General features: G+C 47.1%; 1 protein-coding gene across 6 annotated transcripts in view; it reads left to right on the top strand.

The window, feature by feature from the left end:
* The window catches only part of RNF24 (ring finger protein 24), a 101,541-nt gene extending 88,802 nt beyond the window's left edge, over positions 1-12,739 (top strand). For all 6 annotated transcript variants that reach the window (XM_053257369.1, XM_053257370.1, XM_053257367.1 and 3 more), the window contains exons 5-6: positions 4,961-5,040; positions 8,303-12,739. In XM_053257369.1, the coding sequence (XP_053113344.1) occupies positions 4,961-5,040; positions 8,303-8,444 (222 nt within the window). In that variant the 3' untranslated portion in view covers positions 8,445-12,739. The remainder of the gene's footprint in view (positions 1-4,960; positions 5,041-8,302) is intronic.
* The last annotated feature ends 1,894 nt before the right edge of the window (positions 12,740-14,633 follow it).

The following is a 14,633-nucleotide window of genomic DNA, read 5'->3' as shown; positions in this document are numbered from 1 at the left end:
TCGAAACACATTGGGAATAATTACCCTTCTCATGCAGCTGCTTTTGTCATTGCTTTTGATCTGAATAAGCCCCAAATAGACTGAAAATCCAGTGTATATACTACTTTTCCACCAAAGTTGCTCTCAAAGTGGCTCACAATATACTACCCTCACAACACAGATCCAAACATATCAGCCATAAACACAATATCAGTAGTTCAAAAAACAAACAAGTGAATATTTATATACTGCTTTTTGACAAAGTTCTCAAAGCAGTTTACATAGAAAAATAAATAATACATAAATAAGATGGTCTCCTGTCCCCAAAGGGCTCACAGTCTAAAAAGAAAGACAAGGCAGATACCAGCAACAGCCACTGGAGGGATGCTGTGCTGGGGTTGGATGGGGCCAGTTGCTCTCCCCCTGCTAAATATAAGAGAATCACCACTTTAAAAAAGGTGCCTCTTTGCTCAGTTAGCAGCTATAAACATAATGATGGGGAATGGAATGAGGAATACCCGGCATGGCAGTAGGCGTGTGTGAAAAGGATCTTGGGACTGCAGTTGATTATAAGCTGAATGTGAATCAGTAGCATGATGCCGCTGCAAAAAAAGCTAATGTGATATTTAGGCTGTATAAATAGAAACGTAGTTCTCAAGTCACAGGAAATAATAGTTCCTCTTTATTCTGCACTAGTCAGAGGTCATCTGGAATACTCTGTCAAGTTCTGGGTGTTGTACTTTATTATTTTATTTAAAATATTTATACCCAGTACACTACTACTCGGGACAGATACAAGATTAATAAAGCTAAACAAGTGAAAAGACCAGGCTAAAACCACATTTAAAATTACAAATCTTTAAAAAGTTTCAAATTAAAAGGGATTTTTTAATAAAAAGCTAAAAACTGAGAACTATAAGAACGAAAAAGCCTACCAGATATAAGCGGCAGATAAAACTTTTAAAAGCCTCTTTTAAAAAGATGTGTTCTTAAGTGTCTTTTAAAAACACTGAGGGCTGTAGCTCTTGAAATCTGCAAAGTTGTGGGTCTGTTTGTTTGTGTCATTTGCAAGGCGGGGAGCCAAGTCAAGCCCTTATGAATTACTGCGGCGCCAACAGTGTTCCCAGGAACTCTAAATTTAAACTTTGGGGCACTGGAGAGGCAGGGAAAGAGGGGAGAGCTGTTCCTGACTGCGGGAGCTTGAAACCCTGTACCTTCATCAGCACGAACCTGACACCGTGATAAGCCTGCTCCGAGGAGGCGAAGGCGGGGAACGTTGATTAAGCAACTGGGCCATGGTTGCCCTTGCCAGGAGTCACATGGACAAAGAGGCTATTTATATATGCTATAAATCCTTCCCAGGGTGTAGAGACATGGGGCGAGGAGGCCTAGAGGGCCTCAGCAAGGGCTGCTAAGGAGTTGTACCGGACTCAGAGGAATTGGATTATAGGAAGCGGCCTTCTACTGAGTCAGACCCTTGGCCCATCTAACTCAGTATTGTCTACACAGACTGGCAGCGGCTTCTCCAAGGTTGCAGGCAGGAGTCTCTCCCAACCCTATCTGGAGATGCTGCCAGGAGGGAACTTGGAACCTTCATTGGTTACCGGTCCGCTTCCGGGCTAGATTCAAGGTGCTGATCTTGGCCTTTAAAGCCCTACACGCCTTGGGGCCGGGGTACTTGTCGGACCACATCTGCCGATATGAATCTGCCAGGGCCCTCCGCTCATCGTCTCAGGCCCTGCTCATGGCCCCGCCACTAACAGAGATCCGTTTGGCGGGGACTAGAGACAGGGCCTTTTCAGTTGTGGCCCCTCGGCTTTGCTACGCCCTCCTTAAAGAGCTTCGCCATGCTCCCTCCCTCAGTGTTTTTAAAAAACAACTTAGAACACACCTTTTTAAGAAAGCTTTTTAATGCTCCATCTTTGGTTATATCTGGTAGGTTCTTTAGCTTTTTATAATTTTCAGTTTTTAGCTTTTAAAGTAACTTTTAATTTAAACCTAATAATGGTTGTGGTTTTTAATCTGACTTTTAACTTGTTTGTTCAATTTGCTTAATTTTATTATTTTTATTGTATCTTGTATCTATTTTATTGTTTTGAACCACCCCAAGCAGTAGTGCACTGGAGGGGCGGGGTATAAATATTTTAAATGAATAATAAACCTTCTGCATGCAAGCAGGCAGGTGCTCTTCCCAGAGTGGCCCCCATCCCCTAAGGGGGATATCCCACAGTGCTCACACATGTAGTCTCCCATCCAAATGCAAACCAGGGTGGACCCTGTTTAGCAAAGGGGGCAATTCATGCTTGCTCCCACAAGACCAGCTCTCCTCTTGGCTGTATCTAGGCACAGGTTTCCCTCTAGTACAGTTTATTAGTGAAGAAACTGTGTCTGGACCATGAGATCCGGGCAGACGTCGGCCCGAGGGCATGGCGTTCCTGTGCCTTTTCAGAAGGGGGTCCCGAGCAACCCCCAAATGGCTTTACACTCCTCCGAGGTTCAAAATGCTCCTTGGGAACTAGGTATGAGTTTTTCCAAAGTGAAAGTCACGGTGGGGGTGGGGTTAGCATATTCTGGTGCCATTTCCCTCCGTGCTGGGGCCGTAGCTCACTGGTAGAGCATCTGCTTTGGATGCCGGAGGTCCCAGGTTCAGTCCCTGGCAGCGTCTCCAGGGAGCGCTGGGAAGGACTCCTGCCTGCAGCCTTGGAGAAGCTGCTGCCAGTCAGTGCAGACAATACTGAGCTAGGTGGACCAATGATCTGACTCAGTATATGGCAGCTTCCTATGTTCCTCTTGGAAAAGCTTCCGGGTCTAATTCACAAACTGCTTTTCGACCTTATGGCTTTTAAAGTTGCCATTTGAGGTCCTGGAATAGAGTCGGCATGAGAGATTTTAGTGTTGGAGGCAGGAAACACGCACCTTGCTAATTAATGTAGAACAAAATGCACAGAGAACGTATCATTGAAATAACAGGAAATATCCAAGAGTACATAGCTAGTGGAAGCTTCCCTCAAACAGAAGCTCCTTTGGGAAAGGGGGGGGCATAGTTCTTGTTGGGACCATGGGACCTCAGAAAGGATCAAACTGCTTTCTCCCTGCATGCCATAGCCCTGATCCTAATATCCTTCTGCCTGGTGGCTGGCTGCTCTTTAGCTTAAAAAAGAAACCACTCAGGGCCAAACTGCAGATTTTTTATCAAAACTTGTAGTCTGGCCCTTAGCTAACCAAAGGAATAACAAGACTTCAGTAACTAGCTCCTTTCATAAACAGCATTTAAACTCCTCCCCACCATTCAAAATTCTGAACATGCTTATCACTTGAGCTAATTATACGGATTGACCCAGGGGCGAACTAGAAATACTGCATTTGTAGATGGAACAGTCCTTATCTAATGGCAGCATGTACAAGATTCTAAGTTTCCAAGCCTCTATCTGGAATTTTTGCTCTTTCCTCTGATAAAAATGAGAGCTGAACGTGTTTTTAGCTGTTGCAGGCATGCCCGACTGCATAAACAGGCATTTTGCAAAGAATGCGGAGTCCTTTGCAAGGTTTTCTCCCCTGCCATAGGGGTGGGGGGTGTTTAGGGGTGTAGCCAATATGTGGCTCCCTTTAAAAAAACAAATGGAGAGTTAGGAATGACCATGGATTCCCCATTTTGCTGGCCTGGTTTCTGGGGGTGACAGTGTATCCTTGGGGCCTTTCTCCAAGTGTATGTTTTTCTTTGAGTCTGACCAGTCCTCTAGAAACCTCTGGCAGTGGCCAACACACTTGGCCACTGGTGGATCCAAGAACCTTTTGTCAACTGCTTCATTTTCCTTGCCTAGGCACGTTTATTTGCATTTACTGGTTTAGGTCTCGAAGGACCAGTGCATATGCTCCACCTGATATTCAGCTCTCTGTGATGTGCAGCTACGTATGTGAGCCAACTTCCAGGAACACCATCGCATGGGAGGCAATATGGGACCAATATAAGACCATTGATCCATTCAGCTCAGTATAGTCTACATGCATGCAAGCGTGCAGACGCTCTTCCACTGAGCTTTGGCCCCATCTCCTAAAGGGAATATCTTACAGCGCTCAAATATAGCCACTCATCCAAATGCAAACCATGGTGGACCCTGCTTAGCAAAAGGGACGATTCCTGCTTGCGACCACAAGACCAGCTCTCCTCCCCTTACAGGTTAGATCTGTGGCCCATTCACATGCAGGTCACCACTGGGGGTGCTGCCTGACGCAGATTTGCAGATAGGTGCACAAGTGTCGTTTGTAGCGTGAAGCCTTTTAACGATCTTTGTCTGGTGTGCCATCTGTGACCCTTCTTGGGAAAACAGGACCTGGCCACAGTCATCCATGCATATGCTCCCTCCCTCAGTGTTTTTTAAAAAACAACTAAAAACACATCTTATTTATCTATCTATTTATTTATTTAACTCTTTTTATATATACCGTCCAAAACTCACGTCTCTGGGCAGTTTACAACAAAGCAAACAGAAAAAGTTAAAACATTAGTTAAAATAAATGACAACAAAAATTAAAACAGCAGTTAAAACAAAGTAAATGATACAACAAAAGTTAAAACACTACAACAATGCAAACCTTAGAACATTTTAAACAATGTTAAAACCTTTTAAGCAATATTTCATTAAAAGCCTGGGTAAATAGAGGCATCTTTTAAAGAGGCTTTTTAATGTTTCACCTGTTGCTTATATCTGGTAGGTTCTTTAGTCTTGCAAAACTTGCAAGAGTATTTAACTTCCTGTAGTTTATTGCTATGCAGAAAAGAATTCAGCTTAGCAGGGGCAGTTTCCCAAAGAAGTACCCTGTTAGCTGCATTTATAGCAATATTGCTCTATTACTGGCAATAATGTGAAATACACACACACACCCCTTTTGAGATCTAATCCAGTGTATCATGAAAGCAAAATGATTTTTCTGTGTGCATCTGACTGTTCTTTTCTTTTCTTTTCATCCCCTACTTTTCCAGATCTGTGCTGTTTGTTTGGAGGAATTCAAGCCCAAAGATGAGCTGGGAATCTGTCCATGCAAGCATGCCTTCCACAGAAAGTAAGTGCCAATGCTGTTGGTCAGCATAAAAGATCAGGGCTGCATGTTTGCAGAGCCCTTGGGCCTCTCCTGGAAACCCTGGACATTCTCTGCAGTTGGAATCCTGTGGACAGCCAAAATGGAGGCAGAGGAGCATCTGGGCAGATGGGGTTTAGTTGTGAGGCTAGTGGCTCCTTCTTCTCCAAGAATCATCGCACTCACAACTGAGGAGGATAGCTGGTCCTGTGGTAGCAGGCATGCATTGTCCCCTTTGCTAAGTAGTGTCCACCCTGGTTTGCACCTGGATGGGAGACTACATATGAGCACTGTAAGATATTCCCCTTAGGGGGTGGGGCTGCTCTGGGAAGAGCATCTGCCTGCTTGCATGCAGAAGGTTCCAAGTTCCCTCCCTAGTATCTCCAGATGGGGCTGGAAGAGACTCCTGCCTGTAACCTTGGAGAAGCCACTGCCAGTCTGTGTAGACAGTACTGAGCTAGATGGACCAGTGGCCTGACTCAGTATATGGCCGCTTCCTATGTTTCTAACGGCCAAGTCCCATGAGCATGGGGGCTTCAGGAAAAAGCCTGCAATAGACACACATGGCCTGCTCCCAGTGACTTGGTGGGAGCAGGCATAAGGGATGTGGGGCAGGTCATGTGCCTCTATCGCTATGTGTAGACTTCAGCTTATCATAGGAATTCCCAGCCTTGGATCATCAGATGTCATTGGCTTACAATTCCCATAATCCCCAGACCCATTGGCCAAAGGATAAAGTACTCCAACATCATCTGGGAACCCAAGTTTGAGAATCCCTTAGTTAAAGGATTGGGGGTACATAAGGTCAGGCCCAAGGCCTATCTTGTCCAGCTCCCTGTTTCACACAGTGGCCCACCAGATGCTGCTGGAAGCCACAGGCAGGAGTTGAGGGCATGCCCTCTCTCTTGCTGTTACTCCCCTGCAACTGGTATTGAGAGGCATCGTGCCTCTGAGGCTGGAGGTGGCCCACAGCCATCAGACTAGTAGCCATTGATAGGCCTGTCCACCATGAATGTGTCTAAACCCCTTTTAAAGCTATCCAAGCTGGTGGCCATCACCACATCCTATGGCAAGGAATTCCATAGATTAATTATGTGCTGTATGAAAAAGTACTTCCTCTTGTCGGTCCTAAATTTCCCAACCTTCCGTTTCATGGGGTGACCCCTGGTTCTAGTGTGGTGAGAGAGGGAGAAAATTATCTCTGTCCCCCCTCTCCACTCCATGCATAATTTAATAGACCTCTATCATGTCTCCCCACAGTGGTCTTTTTTCTAAATTTAAAAGCCCCAGGTGTTGCATCATGAGGAAAGTGCTCCAGGCCCCTGCTCATGTTGGTTGCCCTCTTCTGCCCTTTCCAGTTCTACAGTATCCTTCTTAAGATATGAGTAGAAAGACCAGAGGAGCTGCTTTTGTGGCAGAAGGCATGGATTGTCCCCTTTGCTAAGCAGGGTCCAGTTTGGTTTGCATTTGGATGAGAGACTACATGTGAGCACTGTAAGATATTCCCCTTAGGAGATGGGGACGTTGCTCAGTGGCAGAACATCTGCTTTGCATGCAGAAGGTAGGAACATAGGAAGCTGCCATATACTGAGTCAGACCCTTGGTCCGCCTAGCTCAGTATTGTCTTCACAGACTGGTGGCGGCTTCTCCAAGGTTGCAGGCAGGAATCTCTCTTAGTCCTACCTTGGAGATGCTGCCAGGGAGGGAACTTGGAACCTTCTGCTCTTCCCAGAGCAGCTCCATCCCCTGAGGGGAATATCTCTCAGTGCTCACACATCAAGTCTCCCATTCAGATGCAACCAGGGCGGACCCTGCTTAGCTAAGGGGACAAGTCATGCTTGCTCCCACCAGACCAGCTCTGAGGTCCCAGATTCAATCCCTGGCAGCATCTCCAGGTAGGGCTGGGAGAGGCTGGCTGCTGCCAGTCAGTGCAGACAATACTGGGCCAGATGGAGCAATGGTTTGACTCTGTATAAGGCAGCTTCCTATGTCATAAGTGCCTCAGACCCTGGGGGGTGGCTGCCAGGCAGAGTCAGCAATTCTGATCTAGCTGGCTCAGTGGTCTGGCTCTGTTTAAGGCAACTTCACGTGCTCCTGCCAAATCTCTTACCCATGAATTTGTCTTTCAAGCCTCTGCTGAGGTGGCCTGCAGAAGCGGGAATTCTGGGCCTGGCAGAGGAGAGCCAGCTGAGAGAATGATTCTCCCACAGTAGACAACACCTACAGATAGAGTCGTTGGAAGGCCCTAACTGACCAGTGTTCCTTCTAAGGCACGCCGCACATTCACAGGTTTTTTTGATGATTGCTCAGTTCATTTTAGATCCCGCTCAGGTTGAATCAAGAAAGCCCCGTTCTGAAGGCACATGGTGCAGACACTGCCTTGATACTGCTGCCCAGAACAAAACTCATTCCACACACAGATTGGCGGGGGGTGGGGAGTGAACCCTGTAACTGACCCTGCACTGTCCGTCCGTCTGTCCGTCCTTATGTGTGTGTGTCTGTGTGTGTGGCTCTTTTATTACTCGTTCCCCCTTCCTTCATTGTGAATTGCTTTCAGCTCCTTGTTGTTAACTTGCACATAAACATAGGGAACTGCCTTGTTCCATGCCAGGTCATCGGTCCATCTCGCTCTACACTGACTGGCTGCAGCTTCTCCCGGGTTTCAGACTCAGGGGTCTGTCCAAGCCCTGCTTGGAGTCGCAGCCAGGGATGGCACCTGCAGCCTCCCTGCCTACAGAGAAGATGCTCTTCCCCTGACCTCCGGCCCCAACGCTGCCTACTACTGGGTCAGACGGTTGGTCCATCTAGCTCAGTATTGACTGGCAGCCATTCTCCAGGGTTTCATACTTGCAGGGAGAGGGGTCTTTCTCAGCCCTACCTGGGATGGTGCCTGGGGCCTTCTGTAGGCAAAGCAGGTGCTCCAGCACTGAGGAACACAGGAAGCTGCCTTCTACTGAGTCAGACCACTGATCCATCTAGCTCAGAGTTGTCTGCACTGGCTGGCAGCAGCTCTCCAAGGTACCATGCAGAAGCCGTTCCCACTCCTCCCTGGAGATGCTGCCAGGGGTGGCACTTGGGACCTTCTGCATGCAAAACCAGTGCCCTGCAAGTAAGCTGTGGCCACCCCCGCACCCCCAGATCTCCTGCTTTCTGGCCTCTCTGTTTTTCCGTGGGGCTGGCAGGCCCGACTTCTCGGGCTTCTTCCACGGACCACCTCACTCAGCCTGCCGTTTTGCCTCCTTCCCAGGTGCCTCATCAAGTGGCTGGAGGTGCGGAAAGTCTGCCCGCTCTGCAACATGCCGGTTCTCCAGCTGGCCCAGCTTCACAGCAAGCAGGACCATCACGGGCCCTCCCAAGAGCCCCTCCCCGGGGCAGCCAACATCGTATAGCTCCCCATGGGCCTTCCGCTTCTCCAACACAACCCGTAGCCTGACAGACCCCTGCAGAGGCTCGCCATTCTGTGACCGTGCTGCTTATGGCCTTGGAGCCTTCGCCAGGATGCCCTTTGTCTCTTGAAGAGCTCCCAAGATGCCCCTGGAGGAGGAGGAGGAGGACGAGGAGGCGGCCCAGGTGCTGGGCTGGCAGAAACATCCGTGGTGCCACGCCCGCCCGTGCAACAAGAAGGCAAGCCAATGTGCTTTGGCTTTTATGAGTTTCCTTTTCAGCAGAGCACTTTACAAAGGCTGTGCACCGGTTGAGTGCCTGCCTGTCTTTTGACTTGAGCTGGACACAGACGGTGCAGGAGAGAGAGAGGAAGCCCAAAGTAGAGAGCCGAGAGGCACAGCCCGGGGAGGGCAGGTGGGCATCTTCTTGTCTGTGGATGAAGAGACTCTGCACGCTCCTTGGGAAAACTGGGCCCTGCAATTCCACACCCACCCACCCACCCCCTGGTTACCTCATACCGTATTGCCTGTGGCGTCCGGGATTAAGAACAGCGAGGCCAAATCCTGACCCTGTTGTAGGGTTCTCCAGGGCGTCCAACAACTCTCTGTGTCTCTCTCTCTCTCCGCTTGGAGAGCACTAGCAGAACCCACTCCAGCCTCTGAGGAAGACGGAGTGCCTAGAGAGCGAGGTTTGGGCTTCCTGCAAGGAGGCACAGAGCTTGCTCGGTTAAAGAGCAAGCCCCGTTTATCTGCCAGTGGCCTGTTTGGTACCGTTGAGCACCTGACTCCCACCGCTGCTGAATTCCTGCCTTGGAAAATGATCCTTTAAGTGCCCCTGGAAACAAGAAGCAGGGGGAAAAATCTCACAGTTGACTGTCACCCTAACAAACAACTTCCTCATCCACGGGAAGCAAAGGAAACAACCAGCCCCTCTCAGCTTCCAGTGGGAAGGGCTGATGATCAGTGACTCGGATTCGGCACTGGAGCGTTGCTAGTCATCTTGCAGTATGAATTCTTTTTGAGCCACGTGCCAGCACAAAGGGCGTTCTCACTCATGAAGTGGCTCTTGCTTCGATTGGGTTTGCGATGTGGGTGTTAAAATCTACATTGGCTAGAAGGCTCATTTGTGTTACAAATGCCACTCCTCCTCCAGCTCTCTTCCAATCACTTCAGACAGATTGTCCAACAGGCTCGAACGAGCCTCACATGTGAAAATGCCCTTAGGTTTTTTGCTCCTCCATGTAAGAACTTTCCAGCTCTCTGCTTTAGTGTTTTCAGTGTCGAGGGAGGCCTTGAATTCCCCGCAATCCAGTCATGTTGCTGCTGCTTTATGCCAGGCCTAAATTACTTGCAAGCCAGAAAAGTTTTGTTTTCCCCCAGCGCAGAACTGGGGCAATTGCACACTGAGCAAGGCAAGTAGGTTAGGATTTTTTTTGTTGTTGTTTAAATCTGGTGCAGAACTCCACATTCTCTTTCCTTTTTAGAAAAGAAAACAACTTCCTAGCCCTCGTTGCTGTAGGAAGAAGCTAGACAGTATATTGGTCGTCTGTAGTGAATTCTCAGAATTGGCTGGGAAGAAAAAAATAGGGATGAGGTTAAGTTCTCAGCAACAAATTTCTGAACTTGCATAACTTATTTGGGGCATAGTACAGCTTTTCTCGCTACAGGATTTGGCTTACCTTGGCGAAAAAAGTGGATCTCTCTAGTGAAGAAGATGCTTCCAAGTGCTGTCGATCTCACAAGTTCTGAATAATAGTGTCCGTCTTGAAACTGGAGTTGAGGACCTCTCCGCAGTGAAGTTCTCTATGGAGTCCTACTCAGATTCCTACAAATACTTGTTCTGTGTTACTCTGCAGTTTGCAAAAATCTATCGCTCCAAGGAGCTGGAGCCTGCTGGGGGGCTTGAACAGATTGGATACAAAGTCATGTGGTGACAGGGTCAAGTTCTGGTTCTGCTTGCAGAAGGCAGAAGTTAGCCAAAGGCCGGGTGTTCCTCTTAGATGACTGTCAGTGTGGAGACCTGCCTCGTCAGCACAAAAGGCGACACAGATGGCAGTTGGGGTGGGAGGGCCCTTTTTGGACTGTACAACCTGAGCCTACAAGTGGGAGAACGGAACTGCAGGGCTAAATATAAGGAAAGCACTCTGTTTCTAGATAAAGCCAAGGAAGAAGTGTGTGGGGTGCTATTCTGCCTTGGTGTGTGTGTGTGCTCCTCCTTCCTTTCACAAACAAGTTGTGCAGGAATTTGGATTGTAAACCTGCAAAAGCTGTCTAACTAGAAGTGACAGTGGAAATCTCTCTGTACCCCCATGGGAAGCCTCGTTCTCCCGGAAGCCAATTTCAGCTCTCTCAGATGGGATGTCTGTTTTCAGCCTTGGGTGTTTCACTTGGCTGGGATGATGGCATTTCATCAACATCTGGAGGGCCACACATCACCCAACTCTGCTCTAGTCACTTGCATTTGCCCCATGTCTCCACTGTTAAGATCAACAGGCCAAAGACTAGAAAGTAATCGCTTATATCATGTTGCTCCAACTTCGCCATCACTTTTCCATGCTCCATTTCCCCACTGGCCAGTGGAGGAGAGCAGAGGTCCCCAGCCTTGGTTCCCTGGATGGTTTAGGACTACAACTCCCATCATCCACAGCCACAATGGCCAAAGAGGATGGGAGTTATAGTCTTAAACCTCTGGGGATTCAAGGTTGGAAACCTCTGGAGCAGAGTGTTTGGATGCTATCTCCTCCCTACATCTTTTGACCAGGCCACCCTCAGATTTATTTTTGCCAATATTTTTTTATTTCATTGAAGGATGTTTCTGTTCTAGAGCTGGCATATATCCCTCTCCTTCTGGACTCTTGTAGAGCAATTAGCTATCTCCGTGGTTTTCCTCACATTGATGGAAAGGGTGGCCTCAGCCAAAGGTGAGGTCTAAAAGCCAGTATAATTCTAACAAGGTTGAGTTGGCATACATAATCTTGTTTTTCCAAAATAGCACTAAAGTATTTAGTCCTTCTGGGTTGCAGCAGAAAGCTTTGAAAACATATGAGCAATATCTCCCCTAGGGCTGAAAGACCCACAGGGCTAAAGAAAAATCTCAGCACCTGAGCATTTGGTGCTGGGAATTAGGAATTTGCACACCTTAACATAGGTCTGACATTTTAAAACCATCTAAATGATGTATATTAGAGCCCTGAAATTTGAAATGTTTGTAATAGTAAATGCTGGTTATATTGGCAGAATTCATTTGTCAAATCAAGATGAGCAAATATGAATTTTAGGGCAAAACCTTTGATCTTATTGACGTTTCAGTTTCCTGACCCCAAATCTGAATGTCACAAAATGTCAAGGCTCTCATTAGTAATATTGGAATCTAATTTGGCAAGTTCAAAAAAGGTAGAAATGCATCGGATTTAGGCACTTTTATTCTTGCCCCTTCACAAAAAGGAGGGGAGACACCTTGTGTTAGCTGTAGTCTCTAAAAAATATTCCTGGGTTCTCTCTTTCTTGGGACAGATTAGAACTCAGTTTGCCCTTCTCTCTGACTTTGGCTTCCTGAAAATATCAACTTGCTTTTTAAAAATAAGTTCAAGTTGCAAGCCCTCATTGTTCCAGAAAAAAACATTGGTGGAGATCTTTGGTCAAAATTTATCTGGGTGTATCGTCATTTCAGTGTATGTGAAAGAGACAGGATGCCCCAACCTTTATTTCCTTTGTGGGGCTGTTTTTATTTATGTTGGTGGTGATTCAAAGGAAACCGGGAAGGGAATTTGTTTTCAGTATTACATTGTACAGTGTAAAAAAAAATTCTAGCATTGGCACAGACTGTTCTTCTCAGCCCTTTTAGTATGGAGTTACTTTCCTGTGGTCAATTGACAGTGTGGCATGCATTTCAGTAGCGGCAGTCTCTAGGCTTAAGAGGGTCTCTTACTGTTCTAGGCCATGTAGGATCAGTCTGTTCCCTTCTCTCCCCCTTCTCCCTTCCCCCTCTGTAATGTACTTGTAAATAGCGTACGACTCTCAAGAATGTTTATGAACCTTGGGGATCCTCTCGGATTCATAGACACGTTTGTACACTAAAATAAATTAATTAATTCTGCAGCAGAATTTTTTTTTTAAGGACAAAGAAAACATTTGCTGGGTTTTTATTTTGTAAGCTATATTTTTGTATATTTAATTGCTATTTTAAAATTCTAATGCATCTTTTTTGCTAATCACACTATTCTTAAAACGTGGGAGGGGGGAGAGAAAGTTTGCATGTGATTTGACTTGAAATGTAAATAAAGGCAGATTTTCAAAATACAGCTCTGTGTGTGGAATCTGCTATCTACTAATCTATATGTCTGTTTGCAAAGTCAGCACCGGCTTTGGGGAATAATTTAGGGATCATCTTGCTATAGTTGTAGAGAGAGGGATGGGATCAAACCACAATGCATAGAGATTTCCAGAAAAGGGGCAAGTTTGCCAATTTACTCCCCAAAGCAGATAAACTCAGCAGAAGGGGTGAGGGGAGCTTGTAGTAAATACAGGCTTCTGTTTTTGAAACCTCCATAGCTGGCTGGCTGCTTGTTGTTGAATTTATATATCACTTTTCATTAAAAATAATCCCAAAGTGGATTACAAGATAATTAACACAATACACAAACGCACAAATTTTAAATTCAAATATAAAAATACATCAATTTTAAAAGTTTAAAAATGAACATAAAACAAAACAGTAAAGCACAAGTCGGTGTTGCTTGTAAGAGCTCTGGCTTCAGTATACCAAAAGTCTGTGGGCGCAGAGATGATCTCAGGGGTCAGCGGGCCCTTCTGCAGGCAAGACAAGTTGTCCCATAACTCCAGCTCTCCAGGTACTCCGTGGGCTCACGGTCTTTAAAGATTCCTCAAAGATTCCTCCAGGAGGGTTGTGGTGAGGGTCGGTGGGAAGTGACAGAAGAGTCTGCAAGCAGTAGCCTTGGCAGACATGCCCACTGACAGTGCACCCGATCCGTTTAGCTATGTGGTTTATTTAAACTGGGGTGCCGTTGCTGGTCCAGCTTGCTGTGCAGAAGTGAGAAAAGTGCTTCCGAACATGACTGCCCAGCTGAATCAGAGCAAAGGTACGTCTTGTCCAACATCCTGTTCCCCACAGTGACCAACCAGCTTTCTAAAGCAGCGGTGACCAATCTGAGGCTCTTCAGATGCGGGGGTGGGTGGGGGGGTTATCTCCACTTTTTTCATACCATGCATAATTTTACAGCCCTCAGTTCTGCTCCCCTGCTTTAGTTCCCTTTTTGTAAACCAAAATGCCCCAGCTGCCCACTTTACTCATATGGATGGTGCTCCAACGCTTTGATCATTTGATCGGCCCTTTTCTACTCCCCTTCCAGCTCTACAATCTTGTTTTTTGAGACACAGCGAGCAACCAGAACTGTGCACAGAATTTCAAGTGTGGCTGCGCTGTGAGTTTGGAACGGCTGAAATGCCCCTTTGGACACCTCATATCAAAAGGCAAAGGAGTTGCCTCCTCCTGTTGCATTCACTCAGACCCACAGACGGTTGAAAAAACTCCTCAACACCCAATAGCCCTACTCCGTGCATTGCCCAGGCATCTCTGTGTGGGTTTCTGTGCGCTGGTCTTCCAGCTTTACTGCCACCAGAGAGTTGGGAGGCTGATTGGAATCTGCTCTGTCTCTACATCAGCTGCAATTCTGCAATGGATTCTGCGATCACTCCTGATGCTACCAAGCAGCAGAACCCTGCACCCTCTTTGCAGACCGCCCTGCTTCCCTGCAGGGATTGCTTTCTGAGATTGGTAGGATGCGAGCAGGTGCCACTCGCAGAATACCAGAACTCACCCAGAAGCAGGGTGATCGTTTGTGCTCTTTTCCACTCCAAAGGGGAACCTAAGGGCAAAGGCAACTTGGGCATCCCAGAGAGAAGTCCCCCATTTCTATTTACCATATTTTTGCGCATACAACCTGTGGGGTGTGGGGATCTGAGTGGATGTGGGCTATATAACTTTTAAAATACAGAAACCTTGTCACCACCGCCACGGGATTCATCTCCCCCTGCAGCACCACCACTTGCATTCAGTATGTGATCATCAATAGGGGGGAGCCCTGAGGGCAAAAGGCAAAGCAGAGGGGGAGATGGATGGAGATCCTCCCCCCCTCTCCCTTAAGATTTCCCCAAACTGCATCCCCAAGACATCCC

This window comes from Hemicordylus capensis, chromosome 5 (genome assembly GCF_027244095.1).
Source record: "Hemicordylus capensis ecotype Gifberg chromosome 5, rHemCap1.1.pri, whole genome shotgun sequence".
In the NCBI taxonomy this organism is placed as follows: Eukaryota; Metazoa; Chordata; class Lepidosauria; order Squamata; family Cordylidae; genus Hemicordylus; species Hemicordylus capensis.
Note: the sequence above shows the minus strand (reverse complement) of the source record. Positions and strands in the feature narration are given on the sequence as shown.